We start from the raw sequence: 27,323 nt of genomic DNA, 5'->3' as shown, positions 1-27,323 counted from the left end.
CTAAATAAAGAAAGAAAATAAACACTTTTGACTGGTTTACTGTATCCTCTATTGTACACAAGCATGTGAGGACTGCAGAATTTGAGCACCAAAAATGTATAATAATCCTCTTCTCTCGCAAGCAGATCATCATTTGTAACTTGGCTTTTCAGAGCTTAACTTAAGCAGGCACCGAGAGAGACGGCTTTTCACTTGTGAAAATACATTGACACACCTCTACCTCATCTAGAACAAAGATCCCTGTATCGCTATCCTTAATATTACCAATAAGTTATCTACTGGGCACATTTATATTCTTCAGCTTATAACTTTACCAAGCACTTTTTACACAATTACCAAATTAATCTCGATATTGCTTATTCAAAATAATGTTTTAAGTACATCACGCAGACTGTCATTTCTGATCCCAGCCCCGATCACTTGCACCATGGTCCTGTGTGTTCTGCTTTTAAGAAAATATATCCTGACAATGCAGAGCCGGATTAAAGGACGTGGGGGCCTATGCTAACCCATATTTTGGGGGCCCTATGCATATTATGGTGAACAGTGTTACTGGCATACTGGTTAATCCAGCCCTGCATGGGGGACAAAAAAGTGTGAGCGGAGCGAGCCAATTGTATATGGAGTGGGGGAGCGGAGCAAGCCAATTGTATATGGAGCAGAGCGTGGAGGGGACATTTCCAACCCACTGAAGAGCACGGTTTTATTTTTCTTAAATACATGTTCAACCATGGAGTTTGCACAAATTTTTTTTTTAAAAAGGTGGTGACAAATACAAATGCAGTCAATCTGCATAAAGCTGATTTGATACGAATCATATGCAAAGTTTGAAATAGGTGAGTACATCATACATGACATCCTAGGAACCTGTTCATTGCAAGATGAGATTTCCTAACTTACTTTCTTTTCAATTTATGCATTTTTTTTCAGTACCAATCAACATTGATTTTAATTTAATTCTTTGCCGATTGTAGCTGGGCATGAGGCTTGTTAAACTGTGTATGCCTTTATTGCCTTGTACCGTACGACACAAATCACATGCGAGTGGTAATAATTAAATCTCACTGTTGTTAGTGATCATTTTAATTAACTTTCTAACATTAAAAAAGCTTCAGTCCCAGGCAGTAAAGTACAAAATCATTAGCAAATGAATAATATACCATCCACTGAGGTTAATGAGTCAGTGGTTTTGCTAGTCTACCAGAAAGTCCAACAACTAATCTATACAATAGTAGTGTGGTAACAGACATTTTAAAATAAAAGTACATGTTTGTAAAACAGACTTCTTTCACAACTGCACATTTGAGACCTTTTAAAGTGAATGGATATGCATGGCTTTAAAGTGAATAGCGTGAAATTTTAAATTGATATAAATAACATGCTTCTAGGACATTCAGAAATATGTTTTTTTTTTTTTTTTTACAGGAGAAAGGCAATTTGGCAACAATAGAATCAGGAATGGATGGTTGTTAGCAGGATTTAGAGCTGTGTTAGTTAAGACAGCTAACAATAAGCATAGAAAAATGAAATTAATAAAAACCGAACAGAAGCCTGATATATAATGTATAAAAATAATAATCAAGATATGTATTTTATTAAACACCGACGTCTCTAATAAATACTGTGATTGAAAGAAAGAGTAGATCTTTTGAACTGAATAAACATTGGGTCTGTTTGCTTTGTTTACGTCAGTGTTATAAATGTGTGTGTTTCCATGGAGATGAGCAGTGGTGGGGGAACAGTAGGCACATAAAGTAAGTGAGCCTCTCCGTGAAAGAACCCATTTAACGGCATGCCCCGCTCCCTCTGAGCCACTCACTTACTTAACGCACCCAGTGATTCCCATGGGAACACTGCTTATAATTGGGGTGTGTTTCCATGGAGATGAGCAGAGTGGTAGTGGGAATAGTCCCTTCAGCGGTTCAGTCCAGATAACCAGGGGGGGACTCCACTGAAGCACTTGAGCAGATGGCTGGAGTTCAAGCAGCAGAAACTGAATTCTGTAAAAAGTCCCCTTGCTTTTTGCATGTCTTTCAAGGAACCATTTATTGACTTGTAAAATGCAGCTTTCAAGAAAATCCATTAAGAAATATGAATACAAAGAAGACCTTGTGAAAGAATGCCTGTCTTTGCATTTATTAAAGTAATGGCAGCTAATAAAATAATTCCATAAATCTTACCCATTTTTCATCATGTTTTTAAATAACATGTTAAAAAACAAACAAAAACAGTTGAGAGCTATATAATGAATGGATTTGCATGGTGAAGAAAAATGAGCTACAATTACAAAGTTTAATTTGAGTATTCTAAATTGAGTGTTTTAATAGTTATGAAAGAAAATACACCAGCCTGACAAGTATTTGGACAAGAGAGTCACAAGTATTGGGTGCTAAAACATGATTTCAGATAATAAAGATAATTTATGATTGTATGAAAAATGTACAGGGTGTATCTGAATGAATAAATACATTTCCAGATTTTGTATTCAAAATGCCATTGCCAACTGCCATTCGTATTCCCCTTTCGCAGTAAACCATATCGTATTAACAGTTGGCTGAGAACACTTCATTTAAATTGCATGCAATGGAAAACGTGGTATTCATAGAACTCCCCACCTAGTGAGCTGACTCTTGGGATCAAGCTTCCTTCAGTATTGTGGGTGTGATATGTTGCTGTGCACTAGATGGCACTTACTAATATAAAGACACATAGGCCGATCTGAGATAGATACATATATATATATATATATATATTAGTGAATGAGATAGAGATAACAGGCAACTAAGACTGAAGAGCAGCTCCTGAACTCCTAGTCAAAGCACAGCCACTCCGATTGACTGGAGGATGGTAAGAGGGCACGTGAAGATGTAATCCTGAAGCGGCTCACTGTTCTCACCAGCTTGTTTCAGTGTGCACTCTCAAACTCCAGAACAAAGCCGAATAGAATATATAATTTGTAAAAGAAAGCATCATTGATTCATAGGCATTCATAATTCATCTCCGTTTAAAGAGGATCGTCTTGCATATAGCATCAGAAACTGAAAACAATGTTCGGGATTCCCTTTCAGGTGAGTGAACCATGAATTCACACGTGACTTAACCTTTTGAGGACCAACCCAAATAGAGCGTTCGTGTTCCAGCACAGTAACAGAATGGCACTTTACAAAGTGTGGTGCTGACAGAGTAGTCCATTAAATCTTGCCTAATAGCCTTTAGATCTCGGGTTCTCCTATATGAAAAACGCTCCCATAATGGCGAAGATGACTTTGTGTCTTAATGTTAATTTATTTGAAGCTGTTAATGAAGAATATTTATCGAACGCTCCTTGCAGGTACGTCAATGCTACGCTTCCGATCCACTTCATAAAGTCACATGAAGGAATTAGATCAACATTGCCACACTTCAGTCACAGGAAAAGCAGTAGTTTGGTACTCAAAGGCAAGCCATTGTGTGAATTTTCTAGGAGATAGAAGTTATTTTGAAAAAAATAAATATAATATATATATATATATATATATATATATATATATATATATATATATATATATATATATATATATATATATATATATATATATATATATGCTATTTGCCATTTTCATTTTGTATAATACATTTTTCATTTATTGCTGTAAAATCTGGTGTTTTGCTAGATTGTTGTATTGCTCTGACAACAGGACAAACTTACTAGGCTAACCAATGCTATACATTGATAGAAATCAACTCAATACCTAAGAAAAGGTTAATTACTTACATGTTGAAGTTAAATACAAAAATGACTTTCACTTTCCTGTTCAAATCACATTTTGCACAATTCCCTGCTAAATCCAATACCAGCGTAATGATTTGCAGTGCTCTCGTATCATAAAATTATATTTACACTTCCAGAATGTGAAGACCTTGCTTTGCCCCACTGGATAACTGTAAATCAAAGGATGTCACACAGTAGTTGGTCATAATTTTTTATCTTGTGTGTATTTAAGGCAGAAATAAATACGCTCAGCAATATTTAATAAAAGTTCCCCATGCACAGTGATGGCAATACATGTCAGATTTGCTGGCATCTGCTTTAATATTACCCAGCATGTGCCTCTTGAGGCATGCTATGAGTTTAGCAGGAGAGAGTATCCTAATCCTAATCTGTTGGCCGGTTGCCATGGTAAAGAATTTGATGGCGCTTGAACTCATTTTACATTTGATTAAGATTTGAGAGCTCTGTATTGCTGGAGTACAAGACCGTCCAAGCACTCAGGAAATGGTCAGTCCATCAGGTCAGCTCGCACCGTCCACACCACAGACCAGATCTAAGCCAAATCAAATCCACAGCGTCTCTTTGTGTAAAATATCGATTGGGGAAGTGACTCTTTGTGTAAGATAATGATTGGGGAAGTGCCTGGGTTAATATCAGTTAGATATGAAGTATCAACAGGTTAACATACGTTTTTGGTCGGTGTGTTTGGTTTATAGTGTTGTCACACTAACATTTCTAGCTGTAATCCGTACAGCCAGGCTTTCTCTGCAATACCTGATAGAACTCTATCAACACATTGTGTAATGTGGAAATGAATTTGTTCCATTTCAGAAGTTTGTTCAAATTTGATATTCATGCTGAAATTTGATGTATATGATTCAGCTTAGTTCTGTTTTTAGTTTAAACTTAGGGTTCCGAGTTGGTGGAGATGCAACTGAAACGGGAACTTCCTAAAAGCGTGCCATGTGACAAGCCTCACAGAGTTGTAAATCCTGTTTGGTTCAGATTAATTATGCTTATGTATATGAATGGTCTCTAATTTTTGCAACTTACACCCCGTTCACACTTGCGGTTTAGGCCGGCCCATGCCTCCTTATCTCATGTGTGAACTCTCCAAAAATGAGAAGGCGGCCCTGGACCGGGTGAAATTTAGACCAGCTTTTTGGTGCGGCCTTTTTGGTACCAATGCCAGTACCACTTATCCAGTTGCCATGAACATGTAATAAGTAGCTCTACAGTTATATGCAAAAATGTAAGTGTCAGATGGATGTAGAGACAGACAGAGACCTCCCTATTTCCCTCAATCTGATATTCTCATTACCATATGCTAATATTAATCATACCAAGTTTTATAACAATGGGATCTGCAGTTCTCCAGATATATTGGATAAGTAAGCAGTAAAGCATGCCAGGGTGTGTGAAATACTCAATTGATTATTAGAGTATATCGCACACCCTCATGTGCCTTATTGCGCTTATAAAATGCATTAACCAATTCAATTGAAAAAAAAGTCAAAACGTCTAACAAGTCATTTTTATTAAATGTCCTTCTGCCTAAAACTGAGCAAGAAAAAAGTTCCATATAACTTTACAAATAAACAAAAGCAAAAACAAATTAAAAAAATCGATTTTACAGATGTTAAATTTGAACATTGCCATTGAAAGTGCAGTTTCTTTTGATTTTTGTTCTACTTTAGATTTTGTTCTCATTAATTCTTTGTTTGTTCATTACATTTTAAAGTCAGATATTACTGCCCATTTTCATCATGACACAGCACAAATGGGTCTGCCGTCACACAGACCCTTTCTCACAAGACCTGCAACAGCATTAGGTGACAGTGCTGTTATATAAAAATTGTCCTTATCCAGGGTAGTGACAGGGGGTATTCAGACCAGATTTGTGCTGTCAATTCACAGCGAGATAGACGTTTGCATTATGGAATACCCTGTTACTTATCAAACTGACTTTACAGTTGACAGCTGGATGACGTGGAGGACTACTGGGCCAGTGTTAAGAAACTACTTAAAACAATGCAGGGCATAATAGAAGAGATGATACTATTGTAGCTGGACACATTTATGTGGCGAGAAAGGTGATGCATTTATAAATATTCTGCAGGTGGGACCTGTGACAGCAGGCAGGGCAGGAGATGCAACCAGCCAGAGAAGAATGGACAGAGATGGAGCAGGGGCAACAAAACATCCATTTAACCACCAAAGTCTTTTAATAGCGACCCAAATCTTTTAAAAAGCTGAACGTTTAAGATATATATTTTCCCATTTTCGGAATGGGATAGGGAAACGCTGTAGTTCAGGGAGAAGCAGCAGAGCGATCAGAATGGCGAGTTTTGAATTTGAATTCTTACTTTTGCCTTTTGTCACTACTTTAATTAGTCATTGGAGTCAGACTCATTCAATATTTCATGTACACTTCGGTTTCCCAAAAAGTCAACATCTACATAAATCTCCTGAGTCATGTTTATTCCAATATGTCTGCCATTGTTTTTTCTAAATTCTACTTGTGTACGGACATCTATCAGTCCTTTGAAGCAGAGCCCCACAAGGACATCTTCAAATCAGGTCAAGTGGAATCAGTCTTACTGAGGAGTAAGAACAGCTGGCAGTGCTTGTGTTGTGTTAATATTGCAGGTCACAAAATATCTTTTTTCTATAGTGTCTTTTATAGTGGACACACAATGAGTCAGTCAGTGGCAGAGGTGGGATTTGAACCGGTGACCTTGTGGTTACAAGCCCCTGGACTTTAACCACTGGACCACATCGCCTCCTACTGTAGAATATGTAGTAGATCCTCAAGGTCAGAACGGTAGATCTATACCCTCAGACTATGCTACATAATGTTAATACAAAGTTTTATAACAATTGGGTGAGTGGTTCTCCAGATATTTTGAAACATGTGAAGTGTGACATGCGTGCGTACAACAGCTTCCACTATATCCCTTTCGCAAGTTATAGAGCATTTGAATCTGGAGCTATTTAGAGGTGTCTTCTAGTCTGTAAATCTGGGAAACTGCATATCTAACTCTGAGCTAGTCTAATGTATTTCAGAGCCTGTCCATATTTACTTGCATATAGTATGTCAAACTTACATTTTTACACTTCATGCTACTGTATGTAAGTTGGTCTAGTTTCTCACGATACTGATAACTACTGGCATGCAAGTTATTCTGGTACATGCTGTTTAAACACTGTCTGTTCTCCACCTACCAATTACAGTCTCCAGTCTCCTGCGGTTAGGACGTTTGTGCCAATGCACAGAGCAAGCTGGGTTAATATGCCCTTCACAGCTTCGTCATTCTCCTAGTCCTCCAAATATTCTATCATTGTAAACCTAGGCATCTCCTCTTTATAACCCAGTGTGCTTTCTGACTGGGAGACTTTCAATAATGTCTCCTGAGAGGACATAGCTAACAAGCTCCACACTGGAGCCCATGTGTTCTTGTAACATGTGTCTACTGTGTGCAGATGAAAGCAGGGTGGAAGAGTTTCAGTAGTTCAGGATACACTCCCACCACACAGAATGTAATCTAGGACAACCCCCCACAACACAGAATGTGTAATGAATGGTGTTTATTTGATGATGATGTAGTAGGGTACAAGATGAAACACTCAGCTTCACTTGGTTGGGAGTTCGTTGCCGGGTTGTTTGGACGAGACGATGGACCCCCTATGGTTACCATGGGGAAGTGAAGAAAGCTAAACAAAACAAAAACCGAACTCCCATGCAAAACTATACCTATTTTCTAGTTCTCGCTAAAACTGGACTGCTAAACCATTTACCCGTCAAACAAGACTCTTGTAACACACTCGCACACAGAGGGTACAAGTTTACAAGACTTTAGTAAGGTGCACTCAGGACCTGTACTCGCACACAGAATTATTTTTTTTTTCTTTCACAGACTTTTCGTTTGCTCCCTGGTGGACTCCCAAAATGGAGCTTCAAGCTCTATTTTTATTCTCTGTGGCTGTTTCCAATTAACACCAATTACCTCATTTGGGAACAGCCACATTCTCGATTTCATTAGGCAGGGATAGGAATTAACCCCATCCCTGCCAGCCACCACCAAAACAGATAACACCAACACTTTCTTTATATGTCTTTTCTTTGTATCAGTGACTGAAAGGTGGCTCAATGTGTGCCTGTGGAGAGGGGCCGCCTTCCTGCACTGAAGTTAAAATCTTCACAAATAATGAAAATCCTAACCAGATTTGACTAAATATTTATCTGAATTTTTTTATTTTTTTTTAAAGCATGGTAACCCATTGTAATTGAGTACAGTATGTGTGTAAATAAAGTAATGGTATAAAATGGTAAAGAGTCATTGTAGAGACGGGTTAAACGTTTAATAAATATACAGCCTTAATACAGTCTCTTCTCCAATTGTCATGAAACTAAGAACATTAATAGTAATTTAGAGATATATGACAGTTGTCTGTATGGAACACATGAGTTTCAAAACTTTATCCAGTCGGGTCTTCAATGATCCAAGTGGTTCTGCCTCAACAGCGTGACTAGGCACCCATTCCAGCCTCTCTCCTGTTTTCGGTCCTCTGTCTATCTCCTCTCAATTTCCAACTGGTCCTGCTTCTGTACTTCTCTGTGTCTCATCCTTTTGAAGCATGTCTTGTCACTGAAAAGTTGTGTTTTCAATATAAAAGATCTGTTTTTATAAATGAAGACTGACCACTGAATTCCTGCAGGTTTCAAGTCAACAAACAGCCTGAAGTGTACCAGCTCATGATTCTGTGCTCTGATACACTTTTCACAATGCACCGACAAAAATGTACAAATTAGGAATTGCTCGGTATCTATAAACTCCCCATTTTATTTTCCAGCCTGAGAGCCCTGTTTGCAACAAGACATTCGAACAAGAACAGCGCCTCCCTGGGGACGCAGCGTGGGATTGATCCCACTCCTACAATGGCTTATAAAATGTAGTCGTGGAAAAATCTATTTCTAGTCACAAAAATGTTCTTTAAATAACTCATGAGTTAAAGCTTTGGGAACACGGCTGTGTTTTTTGTTAAGCAAACAAGTGTGTCAGTGTTCATTGCTGGAAATACAGAAAAAGACCACCATGCACTTACTATACATGCACAAATACAGACAGGCAGATAGATGACTCTCTAAACAATGTCGTAACCTGGAGAGGTAGTAGACCTCTGTAAAATATCAGACCCCCCCCCCCCCCCCCCCCCAGATTACAATGTAGTTTCACACTGCCTGAAAGCAAATCTGTTTCTTTTTTTCTTCTTCATCCAGGGAGCAGCCAATTTTCAGTGCTAGAGCTCATGTGTTTCAAATCGACCCGACGACCAAGCGAAACTGGATCCCAGCCAGCAAGCATTCCGTTACTGTGTCCTTCTTCTACGATGCTACAAGAAACGTGTATCGCATCATCAGTGTGGGGGGCACCAAGGTGAGCACACTAACATATTCGCTACGTGTACATGCAGCCTACATTATTCAGTGATCTTTACTGTTGAAATGTTACTTAGCAACGCACTAAAATGCTTATTTGAAAAAATAACACTGGAGGATGTGTCTCAGTTGACCTGTTTTTGCAAGCCCCAAATGGCACCTGGTCAGCCTTGTATTTGCCTACCCTATTGTACAACAGTAATTACCTGCAACAAATTAAAGTTCATGTCTAGACTGTGTGTGTGTGGGGGTGGGTGTGTGTGTGCGCGTGCGTGTGTGTGTGTGTGTAGTGTGTGTGTGTGTGTGTGTGTGTGTGTGTGTGTGTGTGTGTGTGTGGCAGTGTGTGTGTGCGTGTGTGTGTGTGTGTGGTGTGTGTGTGCGTGTGTGTGTGTGTGTGTGTGTGTGTGTGTTTGTGTGTGTGTGTGTGTGTGTGTGTGTGTGTGTGTGTGAGTGTGTGTGTGTGTGTGTGTGTGTGTGTGTGTGTGTGTAGTGTGTGTGTGTGTGTGTGTGTGTGTGTGTGCGGGTGTGTGTGTGTGCGGGTGTGTGTGTGTGTGTGTGTGTGTGTGGTGTGTGTGTATGTGTGTGTGTGTGTGTGTGTGTGTGTGTGTGTGTGTGTGTGTGTGTGTGTGTGTGTGTGTGTGTGTGTGTGTGTGTGTGTGTGTGTGTGTGTGTGTGGGTGTGTGGTGTGTGTGTGGGTGCGGTGTGTGTGTGTGTGTGTTGTGCTCGTGGGGAGTGCGTGACAGGGGTGTGGTGTGTGTGTTCCCACACACACCAACACACTGCTGTATGTGGGCACGTGTTGGGTATAGTGTCGTGACGATGTTGCGGGACCCGTGTCGTGGGCCCACTTAACCTGGTTCGGAGTGTGCACGTGGGTGTCACGTGGACCATTCGCCACGTGTTGGCAACCAGTGTGTGCGGTGTGTGTGCGTGTGCGTGTGCGTGTGTATAATCACATATTTCAAAATCCTCTCAGGTCTCTGACAATGTTTTCAGAAATGAATTGGACGAAAGTCCAGACGTGTCTGTGTGTCACTCTTGTACATATTTAACTGGAGGACCACTTTGTACAACTGCGATAATGTTTTTAAGTGAATTAAAGAACATTCTGTAATCTGCGTACGACTGTTGAATTAACAGCGTCTTTTCCCAAGTGGCTTCCCTGGAAATGGCACAACCGTGTGGTGTGCAGGGTGAGCCATACAGTCAGAGTGCAGGTTCCTGGCTGTGCCAAGTCGCCGCTCTTCACTGGGGAGTCCTTACGCAGGCGAGCCGCAGCTCTTCACTGGGGAGTCCTTGCGCAGGGCGAGTCGCCGCTCTTCACTGGGGAGTCCTTGCGCAGGGCGAGTCGCCGCTCTTCACTGGGGAGTCCTTGCGCAGGGCGAGCCGCCGCTCTTCACTGGGGAGTCCTTGCGCAGGGCGAGCCGCCGCTCTTCACTGGGGAGTCCTTGCGCAGGGCGAGCCGCCGCTCTTCACGGGGGAGTCCTTACGCAGGGCGAGTCGCCGCTCTTCACGGGGGAGTCCTTGCGCAGGGCGAGTCGCAGCTCTTCACTGGGGAGTCCTTGCGCAGGGCGAGTCGCCGCTCTTCACTGGGGAGTCCTTGCGCAGGGCGAGCCGCCGCTCTTCACTGGGGAGTCCTTGCGCAGGGCGAGCCGCCGCTCTTCACTGGGGAGTCCTTGCGCAGGGCGAGCCGCCGCTCTTCACGGGGGAGTCCTTACGCAGGGCGAGCCGCCGCTCTTCACTGGGGAGTCCTTGCGCAGGGCGAGTCGGATAATTCAAATATTGCTGCTTATATTAGTCTTCCCGTCATTCTGCGCACTGTCAGCTCTTGTTAAAGCTCTAAAATTTAAATTTAAAGTAACAAATAAAAATATTTTAAAACTAGCAAGAAATGACTTGGTTGCAGTAGCAGCAGTTACATTATTGTTTTAAGTTATTTTATTATGGGCAAACGTTGCACTCTGACTCAGTGGATCGTATTTAGAAGCAGCAAAAAGGCAGAGACACTGTTTCATAGGGGAGTAAGAAAAACAACTCTTGACTGGTCCTTCCTGCAACTAAGTTTATACTGTTAAATATATACTGTTTGAAATTTGTTTTATTGAGGAAAAAAATAGTCTGCATTTGCTAAAGACATGGCAAATATTTTGAACTGCCTTATTCAGGAATACTTCCCTTCAAAAGAACAGGACTTGCTTTTCTTTGTTTGTTTAACACTTTCCTTTAATAAACTACATGTGGGGATTCTAGGTGCAGCTCTGTGCAGAGATGCCATTGGTACTGGTTTTGCCATTTGATGCTGCTTGCATGTGTTTGTAATTTAATTCATGCTCAGTAAGTACATATTGAACATTTTATGCAGAAACGTCTGCCCAGTTTTGTCAGTCTGCAATGACTAAAACCGTAACTTTCCAGCATCAGGGTTTGCTTGGTTTCTTAGTGCTTCGGCAGTTTGCCCCCCACTTAAAGTTATGCGCCTGTGACTCAGAATTCTTGGACTATTGCTTTTGACATTGATTATAACACTGAATTGTTGTACTGCTTTTAGAATGAAACACAGCTATAGGTACTAAAACTGACTCTATACTCAAAGTGGGTATAATTTACAATTGTTACTGTACAGGTCAATAAACTGTTAATGCAAAAACTTTATTTTTACAGTTATTAGTTATCAACATTGAAAATTGTCAAACTATTTAAATTAGGTCTTTTGAAAATTGTCAAAATGGTCCTTGAAAAGTCCTTGAAATTTGTATCAGAAAACTGTATGAGCCCTGTATTTACCACATCTGATTGATTTTTACAGCTGAGTTTTTATAAAGTTAATATTATGTGAATTGGGCATACATGTAAAAGGTTTGTTAACCAGCCTCGTGTTGATTTCTCAGGTTGATCTATCTGGTAAAATGACGAGTTGTAAGTGAAGTAATTTCTTTTTTCTACAAATTTGTTTCTGAAAGTGATCCAAAATGGCTCAGAATGCATCTGAGAGCATGTACAACCCCAAACCCCGGCCAGGAGTTTGTTAAAACAATCATTCGCCACTTTCACCCACATAAATAATCAGTGGTTCATTTACACAAAATTGCTCAAACTATATTTCATTCATTTTCAGGCGATCATTAACAGCACCATTACTCCCAACATGACGTTCACTAAAACGTCCCAGAAGTTTGGGCAGTGGGCGGACAGCCGAGCGAACACGGTGTATGGACTAGGCTTCTCCTCAGAACAGCAGCTTCAGCAGGTAAGCACCTAGATGCCAGTGGATACCATTCATTCAACTGAACTCTGCAACACATTTGAGCTCATTTTGCCTTTTCCTATTACTTTTTAAAGTGATTTGTAGCTAACACAATAATTCCATCTTATCGGTCCGGATCTTCTGTTTGTCATAGAGGTCTCAAATGTACAGCTTTGAAAGAAGCAAACACTCGGGTAGATGGGTGCTAATTGGTTAAGAGCACCTCTGTTTCTACAGACAGCTGTGAGTTTTGATTTCACTTGCTTGGTAACCTGAATAGTCTCGCTCCATTCGCAGTCTACAAATCAAAGTTTGAATTGATGATAATAAGACGTCTTCTTGCAGTGTGAATGAATATATGATGAACTAATAGCTTTCAGAACCTAATCTATTAAAACCACTGGCTGTGAGAATTTACTGGTCTTGGCTGGGGATTCCAGAGGGAGGCTTGAATTGCGTCTGGCTCTAGGGTTAGAGAGGCAAAACCAGCAAGGACGATTTTTCCTCACCGTGCTACAGTGGCCCTGACTGGCCAGGTGCTGGTGAGGTCAGGCAGACACCTCCAGAGGCTGGTAGATCAATGTTGCCTTTTACTGCTCAATAGCTCCTGACTGCCTAAAGGTTTTACTGTTTGCCTGTCAAAATTAAAAGGGTGGATCTCGGTAAAAGACATTTTTTGACCCTAATGTTAGCTTTAAAAATGACATATCTGGAAAATTGTGCAGAGTCTCCACTTAACTGCAAGCAGTGTCTTTTGCTCCTGATTTCTGTGTTGTACTTGATGTATTGTTTAGGGTAAGCTTAGTGAAATCTTTTTAGGATTTTAAAGACAATCGAGTCCTCGTTCCTTTAAGTCACCAGCACATTCTGTAACCTCCTTTTTGATTTTCACTCTTCACTTTTGGCTATTTTTCCCCCTGCATGAATAACGAAGTTTCAGGAAAACTTCACGTTTATGCCAATTGTCAGTTGACAGTGTGCCCTTCATAGGAAGAACAGTATTCAATGCTTATCTGCAGATCTTCTCTGTAGCATTCAGACTTGTCTAGGCAACCTTTCTTAGCACTGGATCTATTGGGAAAATGGCATGAATGAATAAGTGCTCGTTTGATAAGCACAGATGTTTCTTTTGGAAACTTGTACAGACACATAAATATCTGTGCTATTCATGGAGGGTGATTGATTTTTGCCTAATTTTCTGTTGGGTTTTTCTCCCATAGAAAGAAAAGTTTAAGAGATTGTAGCTAACAAAATAATGATTTGGTTTTTCATATTATAGTGAATGTCAGGTTCTGGGTATGTCCATACGTCAATCTATATGTGTGCCTCATTTCTCCATTATGTCTTATACATTATTGAGAGTATGCCAAGTCTGTGTTCATCCATCTGTGTTTATCACTTACATTTTTGCAATAATCTGGAGAATTGGTTATCGAACTGACTTTAAACTGATTATTAGTCTCACCTTATTAGTTTAATGAAATCGGACTCATTGCATCTTGTTATAGCAGCAGCAATGAACTCAACTATCCCCTCACAACAAGACTGTCAGCAGGGTAGCTCACACAGGTCTTGAAGGTGAGACTGATAATCAAACTAGCCTCACTGCATTCCCTTTAGTCTCATGATGCAAAAAAAAAAAAAAAAAAAAAAAAAAAGTGGGACATAACTAGAAGTATCTTGTCATGGTAGATATTGCTATAAACCTTGCTGATCACAAACATTAAAAAAAAAAAAAAAAAAGTTTCAAGGATAGGATAAAAAACAAAACCAGAATGGGAAACCAAACCCTATGAATTATGGGTGAGAGAATGACTTCATGTTGTACATCTGTTTGTTCTACCTTTTTAACTCTGATTCTTGTCAGCCCAGTCCCTTTTGAAGTAATGTTTTTTTTTTTTTTTTTGAACATGTGAATTTTCTGTGGTCAGAACCTTATAAAATAAGAAGAGTTTCACGCTTGAACTGTTTTGTGGTTGGTTTTTTCAGTTTTCAGAAAGGTTTAAAGAGGTGAAAGAGGCGGCGCGCCTCGCGAGGGAAAAATCTCAGGATAAACCCGAGCTGAGCAACCCAGCGCTGAGCATCGCTGCACCCCAGGTGAGACTGTGCAGTACCAAACAAGCCACAAGTATGGCAAACAAAGAGTTAACCTGTGGAGAGAGAGGAGGAGGGGGATAGAACATGACAGAACAGGTCATTTATCTTTCAGAGGAGAGAGAAACTAGGACACCGCTAAAATTATCACAGCTCCTCTTTACAGACTGCTATCGGCTAGGGGTTTCAACTGAAAGACAAAGACATAAAAAGTGCCACTGAGGAGCAGGCTGTAGGTATTAGCAGCTTTCGATCCAGCATGACGCTGCCTATGGCATTGACACTGGATTAATAACACAATCATCATTGCCTCGCAGTCTGGAGTTTCCTAGCAACACAGCCTATCGTGTACTTTGTAAAGCACATTAGGGTCTGAACACCTATTCTATTATCCATTTTAATTGGTTTAGTCTTAATTGTATGTATTGTACTAATTATAATTGTATTATCAGCAACTATTTCAATAGTGCTACATTTAGAAATACTAAAATATAAATGAAATGACCAACGTTAATGTCATCAAATAACTAAGTTGAAACATCTGTCTGAGCTGATTGTAAGATGATCAGAATTTTGGTGATAAGTGTTTCGCAGAAAATCAATAAAGTTGTTTAACTTTTTAGTGGAACTGCCGTAGTGTATATGAGCACATCTTGCTAAACATGCTGAAGTTGTTTAAAGAGGGCACTTGCATTTAAAAACATTGATACGAAGTAGGAACCTTAGTGAATGGGCATACATAAGATTCGACTTGCATGGAACAAATAAGATGAGACAAGGTCATTCCTTCAGCTTTATTCTAGTTCCATTTAAACCTGGAACAACTTCCATAAGAAATATTTAATAGACCCTTGTCCTTTTAAGGGGGGGAAATACAGTTTATTTAAAGATCAAATGCATGTACTGCATACTTATAAGAAATATTTGTAGTAAATTGTTTGGCTGATTTATTTTTTTTTTTAACCAGCGTTTTCAATTTGTTTTATTCCCTTGTTTCTGTTCCTGTGGTTCTGACAGATGTCACAGGTGAGTATTCAGTTGTGTTCCAGAATCACCTGCACTATGTGCACAACACCCATGAACACTGACTCCGTTAGCCAAGGGCCTACGTAACTGGAGCATGACCTGCCAGGGCAGTCAGTTTATTAGCACTAAGAGCCTGCAGGTGTTTATTGTATCACTGCAGATAGAAGCAGTGTTTACACATCATAAAAATGTTTCAGTATTAGTAAAATCCAAGATGATATCCTCAAGATCTTTCCGATCTTCTCAGATGCCCTTGCAGACAGCTGTTCTTAGTGCTCAATCTGTCAGGTGTGCGTGTGCACCTGCTTTCTGTCCATCTGTCACACTCAGAATCTTACGATCTAAGCAGGTCGCGGAGGTCAACACAGATAAACTAGGTGACATATAAGTGAGACACCATCTTGCCAATGTTAAAAAGCAGTCATTCCTATGTGCTTCATCCACCTTTTCTTTTAAACACAAATTCTATTTGTTTAAAATCCATTGATAGGTGTTCATAGTCATAATTTCTTACTGTTTCTTCACTTCTGTTTTTACTGCCTCAAGCCTGAGCAAAGTGGAATTTCTGTCACAGTCTTTATAAAGATGACCACTAGAGGTTGCGCACCAGAACCACCCCCCCACTATGAAAAAGTCAGCTTGATACATTTTTCTGTAAAACAGTTTACATTCTAAATAAATAAATTTCCTTTTTTCTTTTTTTTTCTCGTTGCTGCTTTGCCGAGCCTCACAGCTGTCTCAGGTGAGTTCCATTATAGCTAGTGTCTTGTGATTCATCATGTGGAGGACCGTGCAATCTTATTGCATTTCAGTGACCCCTACTGGTCAGACATTTCACAGCACCAGGGAATCCAGCTGGATGTATCGACCATATAAGAGCAGTTAATCCAGGGGGATTCCCAGTGCTGTAATAAACTGCTCAAATTAAATCTATATCCTATGTTCCACAGCCACACTTTCTGTATGTTGTACCCAAGTTATAGCTGAAGAACTGCTTATTCAGTTGTCATGAGACTGGGTATTAACGTTAATTAGGATTTTTGTATATGTTGTCATGAGACTTGGTGTTCTATATCCTGTACTGTTCTGCAGTGCTGTTGATGTATGCAGTGGTCATCAGCCTGCTGCTCTTTTTGATTGCTAATTTTGAATTCACAGCTGTGACGGGGATGTGTGTACTGACATGCTTTTTAAAGATCATTATTAAAACAGGGTCCACCTCCACTAGCTTCATAGCCGTGTATACACTGCAGAAAGACAGACATACTTTGAGCAATCCAGTGTTACTTATTCATGCCTTTTTGTCATGTATAATTCAGGATCTGAAGATCCCTCTCCATTGGTTCTGAGAGCTCTTGTCATGTTTAATAAAAAATATGGGTCTCTGCACAGCTTCAATTTCCAAGCCCTTCTTTTCTCCAGAGCATCTCTTTATTTTCAGGTTTTTCTGTCTTTCTGTTTAACTTGCTTCTCTCGGCCCCTGCGTCTAAGCCCCTTTCTAGACTTGTGGGATTTTTATATCTGGCAGAACAGATATAGCTGCATGGTGTTTTTGTATCGCACTCAAACAGCTTAAGTTAAAACGTCTAGGAAATTTCTGAACTAAACAAAGACTGCAGTTTTGATAGACATGCAATACACTTGATTACCTTATTCAGGAAAATTTAAAAGGCGCTCTGATGGCAGTCTGTGTGTCGGACTGTGTGTGTGTGTGTGTGTATATATGTATGTATGTGTGTGTATATATATATATATATATATATATATATATATATATATATATATATATATATATATATATATATATAAATATAGTGCCTACCCACTTTATTAGGACCTGTGAGGATAAGTAGAGGATCATACTGTCTAATTATTCACGTTCATCCCAAAGATGATCAATTGGAGTCTTCGCTGGGGATTTCACAAGGGCAATTGGCTCTGGTGCTAGGTTGGGCAGGTTAGGTGCCTGGTGCGCTCAAGCGGACCCCCGCAGGGCTGGCTTTTGTCCTCCACACATCCACTGTGGGGCTCCTGAGTGTAAAAGGCAATTGGCTTGGAGATTGAAGGACACCCACTGACCTTCTATAATAAAATACATGCAAATTAAAGGAGGGTTATATTCGCAAGAGAGCCTGTTTACAAGTGTAAACCATTTTAATATTTGTCCAGATCTGTTTGTTCCCAACCTGGCAGTGTAATATAGGATATAGGATAAGTCATAGGATGTTCGGTGCTCTGAGTAAGTGCCAGCCAGAGAAGGCGAGAGACAGTGAGAAATGTGCTGAAAGCAATCATGGTGGTAATGTGACAGATGAGAGATGAAAGGGAGCCAGCACATTCAGTGTCTCAGAGGAGGGCTAGCTAATCAGGGCATTGTTGGCTTTTTATCCACGCAACAGAGGTATAGCAGAGGTGACTGACTGGATTTCTCATGACGTAGGCATTGCACTAACATTTTACATACAGGCACATGGTATACGTAATGGGACACGCATTATTGGAGAGTCCTACTGGACTAATATTCGAATCCTGAGTAGAAAGGTATTTAATGACTGTTATTTAATTTATCATAATTTGTATTATGATCCTTATGCTTTTACACAATTTATAATGTGTCAGTTAAACATGTTGTTAAAACTGGGCTAATTTATTAAAGTGTTCCAGAACCCCCTACAGTGTTTACAATAACCCTGTGACTTTACCTTTGCAGCATCCCGTGTTGTCCATATGACAGCATTTAATTTTTTCCATCATGTTCCCAATTATTGTTTTGATATTTTTATACATAGGTCAGTCAATTAAGAAATCCCTTTTTTGAAACTTTTACTTGGACGTCTCCCAGGGCAAAGATTTTATTTTCTAAACATCATTGTATACAGATCATGCTCCCTCCTAGTGATTTGAAATGAGTGGCATGTTGTGGGAACAGAAAAGCAGCATTGTTGCAGGAGGGAGCGTGATCTGGATACACTGCGATCCTTGCAGAATGTTTGTTTCTCTTCTGGTGAACGCTCTCGAATAAATGCTGAGAAATGTGTTGCCAGTTGATTTATGACCCATGATGTGTGGTTAAAAATGTCAAGAGTCAATAGTATGTTTAAAAATATAATGCTGTACGAACAACCGGGACACAGGTAATGTGCTTCATGAAACTCTACAGGGTATAACACTTGCACAGATAGAATCTCCCAATCTGGCTGCAATTTCTAAGTGCTTTTAATAGTTAGCTTTTATAAAAAAAAATAAAACCTCCCAGACGCTTTGAAACTTCATATTTTTATGGACTGTATGCCTGTAAGCAATATATGCAATGTCTGATTTTGAACAGTTAAAATAAGTCAAGTGTATTTGAGTATTAATCCCCATCAGCACAGATGACTGTCTAGACTCATATGTCTGAAATCATCTGAGATGGTGACTTCATATTTGCATGCAAAATGAGATGGTGATTTAAGCATGATTCGCATGGAATTAACAATTAGGGGTCCTCAGAGTCGGTCAAAAGCCGAGGACATCTAGTAACCTCCCAGACGTGGATTAGTTTTCGAAGAATGAAGCGTATCGACTAAGCCCCTTTTAATTTCATTGTACCTGCTTTTCAAAGGCTACCACTGCCTTGGCCGCGTTGAACCGCTTCGTCCCTTGAGTGATCTGCATTTTAATACATATCTCCAAATGCTTCATTCAATATCCATTTTGTAAATATTTTGTATTTTTGTACACTTGTATCAATTGTAACTTAACTCTGACATGCAGTGGCGGTGTTTGTCCCGCGGTGGCCCCATGCAAAGCTCAATTTTCTGGGGCCCCTATTGTCTATTCTTACCAGTAGTACTACACTACTGTACCAGGACTTTCAAGCAGGGCAACAACAACACTATTAAATGTATTGCATTTTACTACAGCAATTGCACAGAAAACACAGACACAGTTAAATTAATATATCGTGCTTTCACAGCGGCAAAGTCTGCAGTTCTACCTGAATAATCCAGTTTTCTGCAAATCTGGTGCCCGATTTGATTTCCGCCCGAGTCCAGTCAAACGCTCCTGCAACATTGTGGAAAGTAAATAGTTTTTGATTAATTTCATGTTCAGGCAAGAAAAGCTTCTCTCCCCTGATGCAACAGTGGCAGGCAGTCAAAAGCAGACTGATGTTAGGGCAGCCCAGCAAACTTCCCTTGTAGATGTAATCGAGCATCGCAAGAGACGAGGACGATACATTGGCTGGAAACGCATTTATTTGTCTGTAGTGTGTCAATTAGTTCATTTTTAAAGATGTTATTTTTTTTTAGCTTATATTGTGGGTGACATGATTAGGAGGCACATACTGGCAAAGTTGCGGTTGGCTAAAAACCCCACATGTTGTTTTTTCTGTTTATGGCTTGTTGCATATCAATAAAAAGAATGGTAAAATGGCTAAAGCCACTCATTCTGTTGCAGACTTTAGGTGAATATAAGCTTTTTTTTTTTTTTATAGTAACAGAGTTACGATAACAGGGGTCCCTTGCTGCCTCGGGGGCCGATGCAATTTCATGGGCTTGACGTGCCTAAAACCGCTACTGCTGACGTGGTCGATTCGCACGCGAGTAAAGACACAGGATGCCTGAGTTTGAAATTTTACAGAAGGTCCCGATGTCCTGTAAAAAAAAAATTGAAGGACTTCTGAGAATTATCTGGGATAAAAAGAAATGGACGATTCTCACAGGACTACATTTCACAGGCAATTCAGAGGCATGTGATTTTTTGCGAATCTGGCTTTAGTGTGGCTGTTACAGAGAGGTCATGTTTCTGGGGTATAGAGGCACAGCATTTTGAGTTAATATCTGAATATCTGGTGTACTGTATCTAGGATTCTGCCAGTTCCATTGCCGTTGTTGTGAAAATGAACCACGACTGCTGCACTGTTTTAACATAGGATCATATCAGAGTATACACCTGGAATACATTTTTTTATTTGATTAAAAGTATTTTGAGTGAGTTAATCTTTGATTTTAATTTACATGAGCGAATGCCAGCTGCTTGCTCCCTTGCTGTAGCAGCGTGTGGTGAATGAGCCTCATGCAGGCTGTTTCTGTAGTGCAGACTGTGTGACTCCAATGCGGGAGTCCAGCTGAGATCTGAACAAATCCGTGGCATAGGGCCAAGCAGCGTGGTCATACCGGGAATCCACTGATTTTAAAATGATTGTAGCTAACAAAACAATTCCATACATCTACCCTCTATGCACCTCCATTCACTACATAGCTCTCACATGTGCAGTTTGGAAAGAAACACGTGTTTTAGCAAACATGTATTTTCATTAAGACATCTGTTACTATACTTGGTTCCATGTTTGCTATAACATGTGTAAGACCTTTGAGACCTATATGTGAATGAAAGTGGACAACAGGGGAGATGCATTAAGTTATTGTGTAGGCTAGAATCACTTTTAATCGCATATGGGTGGAAAAGAAAGGATGTTAAACCCTAAATTGAGTTCAGACTTTCTTAGATTAAGCTCCACATCTGCTTGGCAGCGCAGCTTCATTAGGAGCAATGCAAGTCCCTTGTGCATTCTGAAATTGGATCGGAATGAATTGGCGATTTTGCAAAATGAGATCCAAGGAAAACACAATTCACTCTGTACCACTGGGTATGAAAAAGTTATTCAGTGCTAAATCTCTCAGTAATTGTTGTAGAAATTGCAGTGTTACAGTTTGATCTGACATTACATTGCTTTTTAAAAAAAATATTTAGTATTTTTACTCTAGAAATGGTTCATTCAGCCTCAAATCTACCCCTAGTTAATTGAGGGTCCTCTAATGAAACTTAGTGTGAAAATAACATCCCCTCTTCTAATGCTGAGGAATGCATTTACAATGCAGAACGACTGGGTACAGTAGTCGCTGCGTAATTGGAACACCTCCTAAGAGAACACTTCACCTAAGGGAACACCCTTGTGATGAAGCTGATTTCCCCATTGTAAACGCTCCAGGTAAAGGAACAGGCTTAACTTAAAAGAACACAGATAGTGATTCGTTCACAACAGATACAGCATTGTTTTGTAAAAAAAAGTGACTTGTCATCACGAGAGTGTCTTGAGGCACACTGATTGGTTTATTAAATCTTTCCAGAGCTGCCGTCATATCACTGAATTGTTTTGTATTCTGATTTCCACGAGTGCACCTCAGCGCTACAAAATGGCATATAAACAACCACCAAAATGCGCCGCTGTTTCTCCTGCTGCACAAAGTTGGAAATTGTTGGAGCTCTTGAAAAATAATAGGACAGAAGTCGCAAAACAGTTTGGTGATTCCCGTTCTTTTGAGTTGCCTTCACCATTCTGTCAAATATTGTGCATGTCTTGTATATTGCTGCTGCATTTTGTAACGTATGTAGGGGTGTTGTGTTAATTTAGTTTGACAGTTTATTAACGTTAAGTTCACCCTAAGTAATAGGTATTATTTTTGCCTCTGTGTGACAGAATTACAATGAATCTTGGTTGTAAATCTCCCTCCCTCCCAATAAGGGTACTAAGCAGTGAGGACAGAGTTCTTTGGAGGGGCTGGCCTGACAGTTCAGTCGGTCAGTCTGGAAAAAGACAAGACTCCTTGCAAGAACGTATTGACCTGGAAGGGAAACAATGTAGCAGCCGCAGATTGTAAAGGCAGCTGCATTCGTTTACCAAGGGGTCATGCATGACAGCATATAAGGGGACAGAGAATCATAATCTGTTCCATTGCATTGGTTTGTAGTGAGTTAAAGCCAGAAGGACAGTAAAAGTGTGTTGGTATTGAAAACCATGACTGTTGTGTTTTTGTTTGTTTGTAATTGTCTCGTCTTGTACGTTACCAGACAGTTAACACAGTTCTGGAGCTGTTGCCAGGGGCAGCACAAAACCGGACACCACTGCACCTTTATCACAAATAAAACTGTATTTGCACCACTAGCACTAATTCACGCACTAACAGACTTGTGTATGTGTTTTGTGTGGGTGTATAATAGAAACATGATTCTTATTTGCGGGGCAACACAGAGATTATAAATGAAGTAATACACACCACCGTATTACTCACTTCCATTATTATTTACTGTCTGTTTTGCCGTTAGGCACTGGACTTTACAAATAAATAAAACAAACCTTTTCACCTGGATTGCAATTGTCTGTCCACTTTGCCACGTTCTGCCATTTTGATAGACCGAAACACACCTAGCAGCTAATTTCATACCACATAACGAGTTTTTTTTTACCTTTTTGTTTTGCTTGAGTTTTATTAACATTAGTTTGTCTGTTACTTTTTATTATTATATTTTATTAACATACACTTGTCTATTGCTTGGCTTTTACTTATTCAGTTCATTTCATATGCTGATGCATGTGTGTCATACATACTGTATGTATTTTGTTTAATTATTGATTCATAATTGTGTCTATAAGAACAGTCCCGCTTCATGGGATTTGGTTTCTAATTCTTGTTTCGTTTCTGTTTTTCATCACATCCTGAAACTTATTTTTAAAAAGTTTGGGCTCAGCTAGGTTCAGAGCAATGTGTACTGAAGCTGCTGTAGTGAGTTTCCTTTGTGAATGTAACGCTGGTGCTCAGTAACCTGTATCAGTGCCTCAGTGTTAAACAGACAGACGCATATTGCACTATTGTAATTTTAAAATTGCTGGGTTTTTTATTGTGTACACTGTTATTTAAATGGTCTGACTCTGTCAGTTGTATGTGTGACATGCTATAAAAATGTACTGAGGTTTGTTGTTTTTTCTGTTATGTACTGTATAGTGCTTTGCGATACTTTTGTATAAGAAGTGTTATATCAATGCAATAAATAAATAAGTGGTATCAGAACGGTTTCACGCCGCTGTATTGGAAGGGAGTCTCAAGGTTCCTCCCTCCTCTCTGCAGGATATGTTGGAGGACCTGCAGTCCCCTCCTGTCCTCTGCATCAACGGCCCGGGCGAGGAGAAGCTGTACCGGAGCCAGAGCGCTGACATCGAACTGTCCTCCGAGAAAGAACGCATCAAGAAAATGCTGTCCGAAGGGTGAGCCACGTTTGCCATTACATGCTGTTTGCAATCCATTTTCTTCTTTTCCTTTGTGTTTGGGATGTTTGCAAGTCATTTCCACTTTTCCTTTGTGCTTGATGCTTGCAGTTCTGTAGAGCGGTTCTGGGGTCAGTTGCTCCAATACTGTTCATGTTGCTCTATCTGTCTTTATCTGCAAGCTTGTCTGGAGAATTCTAACTGACCAAACAGACTTCCTCATTCCGTTCACATCTTGTGACAAAATGGCCTTTCAACTGGGCTGGTTCCACATACTTGCCCTATGTAGAGTGGTTGGGCCAGTAGAGTTGAAAGTTCCCATGGTTTGAATGGAATGAGGGAGTCTGTTCAGTGCTAGGCAGTTAGGATTCCCCAGACAAGCTCAAAGCCAGGTAAAAGCAGACTTGGAGCAACAAAACCAGGCAGAATGATTACACTCATCATGAAAGCTTAAAAAGCTTTAAAGCTTTAAGTGATAAATAAGATTCTGCAAGAAGACTCGTAATATAGAGTGCACACAGAAGACTCTCTCAGGAATCAAATATTAATATAAAAATGAACCAGATTGTGGGATGTGAATAACAACATACTTGAAGCGTTTTTCTGCATCTCGAGTGTATTTTAGGCTACAGTCTGGTGTACATGTGTGTCTTATAGAAAAGCTTCAGTTCGTGTTGAAACGTAGTTTTTATATTTGAAATTAAGCCTCAAGGGAGCGTATTCTAAAGCCCTTTTAATGTTTGTTTGTTTGTTTGTATATTTCATATTTCACGATGATTGCAATGATTCTGAGGAGTTGAGTTCGACTGCTCCAAATGGGTCAGCTCTACATATATAGCAGCAGAGAAGGGTCACATGGTTTTAATGAGAGGAGGAAGGCTGTTCTGTCTCCAGACAAGCTCAAAGGTAGAGAGAGATTTATAGAGAACTGGTAATAACTTTTAAATTGGAGCAACAGCACCACTCTGCAGGATTGCAAACACTGTAGAAAATAACAGAACCACACTACAGGATTGCAAACACTGCAAAAAAGAACAGAACCACTCTGCAGGATTGCAAACACTGTAAAAAAGAACAGAACCACTCTGCAGGATTGCAAACACTGTAAAAAAAGAACAGAACCACTCTGTAGGATTGCAAACACTGTAAAAAAGAACAGTACCACTCTGCAGGATTGCAAACACTGTAAAAAAAAAGAACAGAACCACTCTGCAGGATTGCAAACACTGTAAAAAAGAACAGAACCACTGCAGGATTGTACACACTGTAAAAAAAAGAAAAAGCAATTCAAATGACAATCTTCACATAATTACTGGTGTAAATATGGCTAGGTTATAAATAGGGGTGTTATTAGTTAAGTGTTTAAATGTGTTTAGAATTGTTCCTGAATGTGTAAGCATTGGTGAAGTTGTGTATGATGGGTTTAGATGTGTGGTGTTTATTCAGTGTTATTTATTCAATATTTGAGACGGGACAAGGTGCCCTGGAGTACCTCATGCAAATCTGACATCTTTATTTCTTTTTGGCACGGGCCCACATACACATAGCAAAACCATAAAAAAAGTATTTTAACAGTAAAGTATATGTTATTGGATTTGTATTCAGTTCACATGACGTTGCACTAGTGAGCTTCCAATGTTGTTACACAGGATTATTACACACCTAGAGTTAAGAAAAATAAATGTCTTCACTTATCTCAAATGAGTTAAAAACTGTAAATAACCTGTTTAAGCAAAATCACTTTGAGAATTAATAGGCTTTCCTGCTGCAGTCACTTGTGTCTGATAATTTTTGAGACATTGAAACTGTCTCTGACAGTTTCCTTCAAAACCATTATTAAAATACAATATAATCAGTTCACACAAAATAAAAAAGAAACTGACTATTACATTTAGTAAATCCATGAGTAAGATGATAAAACACTGCTTTTATTAGACAGCACTAGAATAAAATCATAATAGTCTGTATAAATGTCAATAAAAATGGTGCGTCACTGAAAATATAGTGCAAATATCAGCCTTAATAACCTAGTCATGCTGCTAAGCCTGTGTTGCTACCTACCGCTTAGCAGTGCTCTTAGCAGTGCTCTTAGCAGAGCTCTTAGCAGAGCTCTTAGCAGTGCTCTTAGCAGAGTTTTTTCTTTGTTCTTGGTGTGTCTGGCGAGTTGTATTATATTTGTTTTAGCTGTGAGACCCCACCTGCACACAAAGCTGTTTTTGTTTTTACTGGAGTCTCCAGATATTGTCATGAGAGACTGGGGTACAGCACTGCCCGGGGAGCTGTGTGGTGTCTCCTAATATTGTCATGATGCAAACGAGAGAGACTGGGGTACAGCACTGCCCGGGGTGCTGCATGGTGTAAATTAGAGAGACTGGGGTACAGCACTGCCATTGGGGTGCTGTGTGGTGCAAATGAGAGAACGGGGTACAGCACTGCCCGGGGTGCTGCATGGTGTAAATGAGAGAGACCGGGGTGCAGCATGGTGTAAATGAGAGCGACCGGGGTATAGCACTGCCCCGGGTGCTGCATGGTGTAAATGAGGGAGACCGGGGTGCAGCATGGTGTAAATGAGAGCGACCGGGGTATAGCACTGCCCGGGGTGCTGCATGGTGTAAATGAGAGAGACCGGGGTGCAGCATGGTGTAAATGAGAGACTGGGGTACAGCACTGCCCGGAGTGCAGCATGGTGTAAATGAGAGAGACCGGGGTATAGCACTGACCGGGGTGCAGCATGGTGTAAATGAGAGAGACCGGGGTGCAGCATGGTGTAAATGAGAGAGACTGGGGTACAGCACTGCCCGGGGTGCTGCATGGTGTAAGTGAGAGAGACCGGGGTGCTGCCTGATGTAAACGGGAGACTGGGGTACAGTACTGCCCCGGGGTGCTGCATGGTGTAAATGAGAGAGACCGGGGTACAGCACTGCCCGGGGTGCTGCATGGCATCTCATTTCAGTTTTTTTTCATGCAGACTTGCACACATTCATGTTCCAGTGGATCATTAAGTGGATGGCTTCTCATGGGGGATTTTTTAGTTGATTACAAACATTCCCAGTATGTTAAAGTTTAAACACCCAGAAAGACTAAAACCCTAAGACATTTCAGCTCAACTTTGGCATTTGACAATTATTTGGCAAAGATTCTGTAAGATTCTAGAAAGTTCTGGTAGTTTCAGAAATCCCTGTGATTTTCTGCCTGTGCTTATAACACTCTGCCCAGATTTTTTCGTTTTCCAGCACGATGTTAATTCTTTAATCAGTTGCATTGCTCATTTGCTCATGAAACTAAGTGGCAGGTGAAATTGGATTACACAGACAGCTATTTTTCAATTGACTTCTCTGGGTCTAATATACAGGGTACATGCTTTATTAAGTCACAGTCAATTATGAGTTTAAATTCAAATTTATGTAGCTTTCAATGGTTAATAAAGAGTAAGTAGCGGGGTTCCAAAAAATAGAGCGTAATAAATCCGTTTAAAATAATGTACCAGCTATTTTGAAAAGAGCTTTGTAACAGACTTAAGTTTTATAAGTGTAAAAAGTGGTCAGGATGTTAAATGTGAAAAGAAAAATTACAAGTATGTTATTTAAACAGTTGTAGTAACAACTGGGGATGTAAAAAATTATGTTTTTCAGAATATACAGGTAGCTGTACCTGAGGGACTCCCCTGGTAAAGGCACAGCCCTGTGATACCTGTGGTATGCAGGGTGAGTCATACAGTCAGGGGAGCGCAGGTTCCTGGCTG

General features: G+C 40.1%; 1 protein-coding gene across 3 annotated transcripts in view; it reads left to right on the top strand.

Moving 5' to 3' along the window:
* The window catches only part of LOC121301401 (homer protein homolog 3-like), a 51,895-nt gene that overhangs the window by 13,255 nt on the left and 11,317 nt on the right, over positions 1-27,323 (top strand). For 2 of the 3 annotated variants that reach the window (XM_041230770.1, XM_041230769.1), the window contains 6 exons: positions 9,033-9,189; positions 12,307-12,438; positions 14,425-14,532; positions 15,547-15,555; positions 16,268-16,297; positions 23,445-23,581. In XM_041230770.1, the coding sequence (XP_041086704.1) occupies positions 9,033-9,189; positions 12,307-12,438; positions 14,425-14,532; positions 15,547-15,555; positions 16,268-16,297; positions 23,445-23,581 (573 nt within the window). The remainder of the gene's footprint in view (positions 1-9,032; positions 9,190-12,306; positions 12,439-14,424; positions 14,533-15,546; positions 15,556-16,267; positions 16,298-23,444; positions 23,582-27,323) is intronic. The other variant, XM_041230771.1, reaches the window with a different exon arrangement.

Source organism: Polyodon spathula, chromosome 27, assembly GCF_017654505.1.
Source record: "Polyodon spathula isolate WHYD16114869_AA chromosome 27, ASM1765450v1, whole genome shotgun sequence".
Taxonomy (NCBI): Eukaryota; Metazoa; Chordata; class Actinopteri; order Acipenseriformes; family Polyodontidae; genus Polyodon; species Polyodon spathula.
This window is presented reverse-complemented; position numbering and strand designations above follow the sequence as displayed.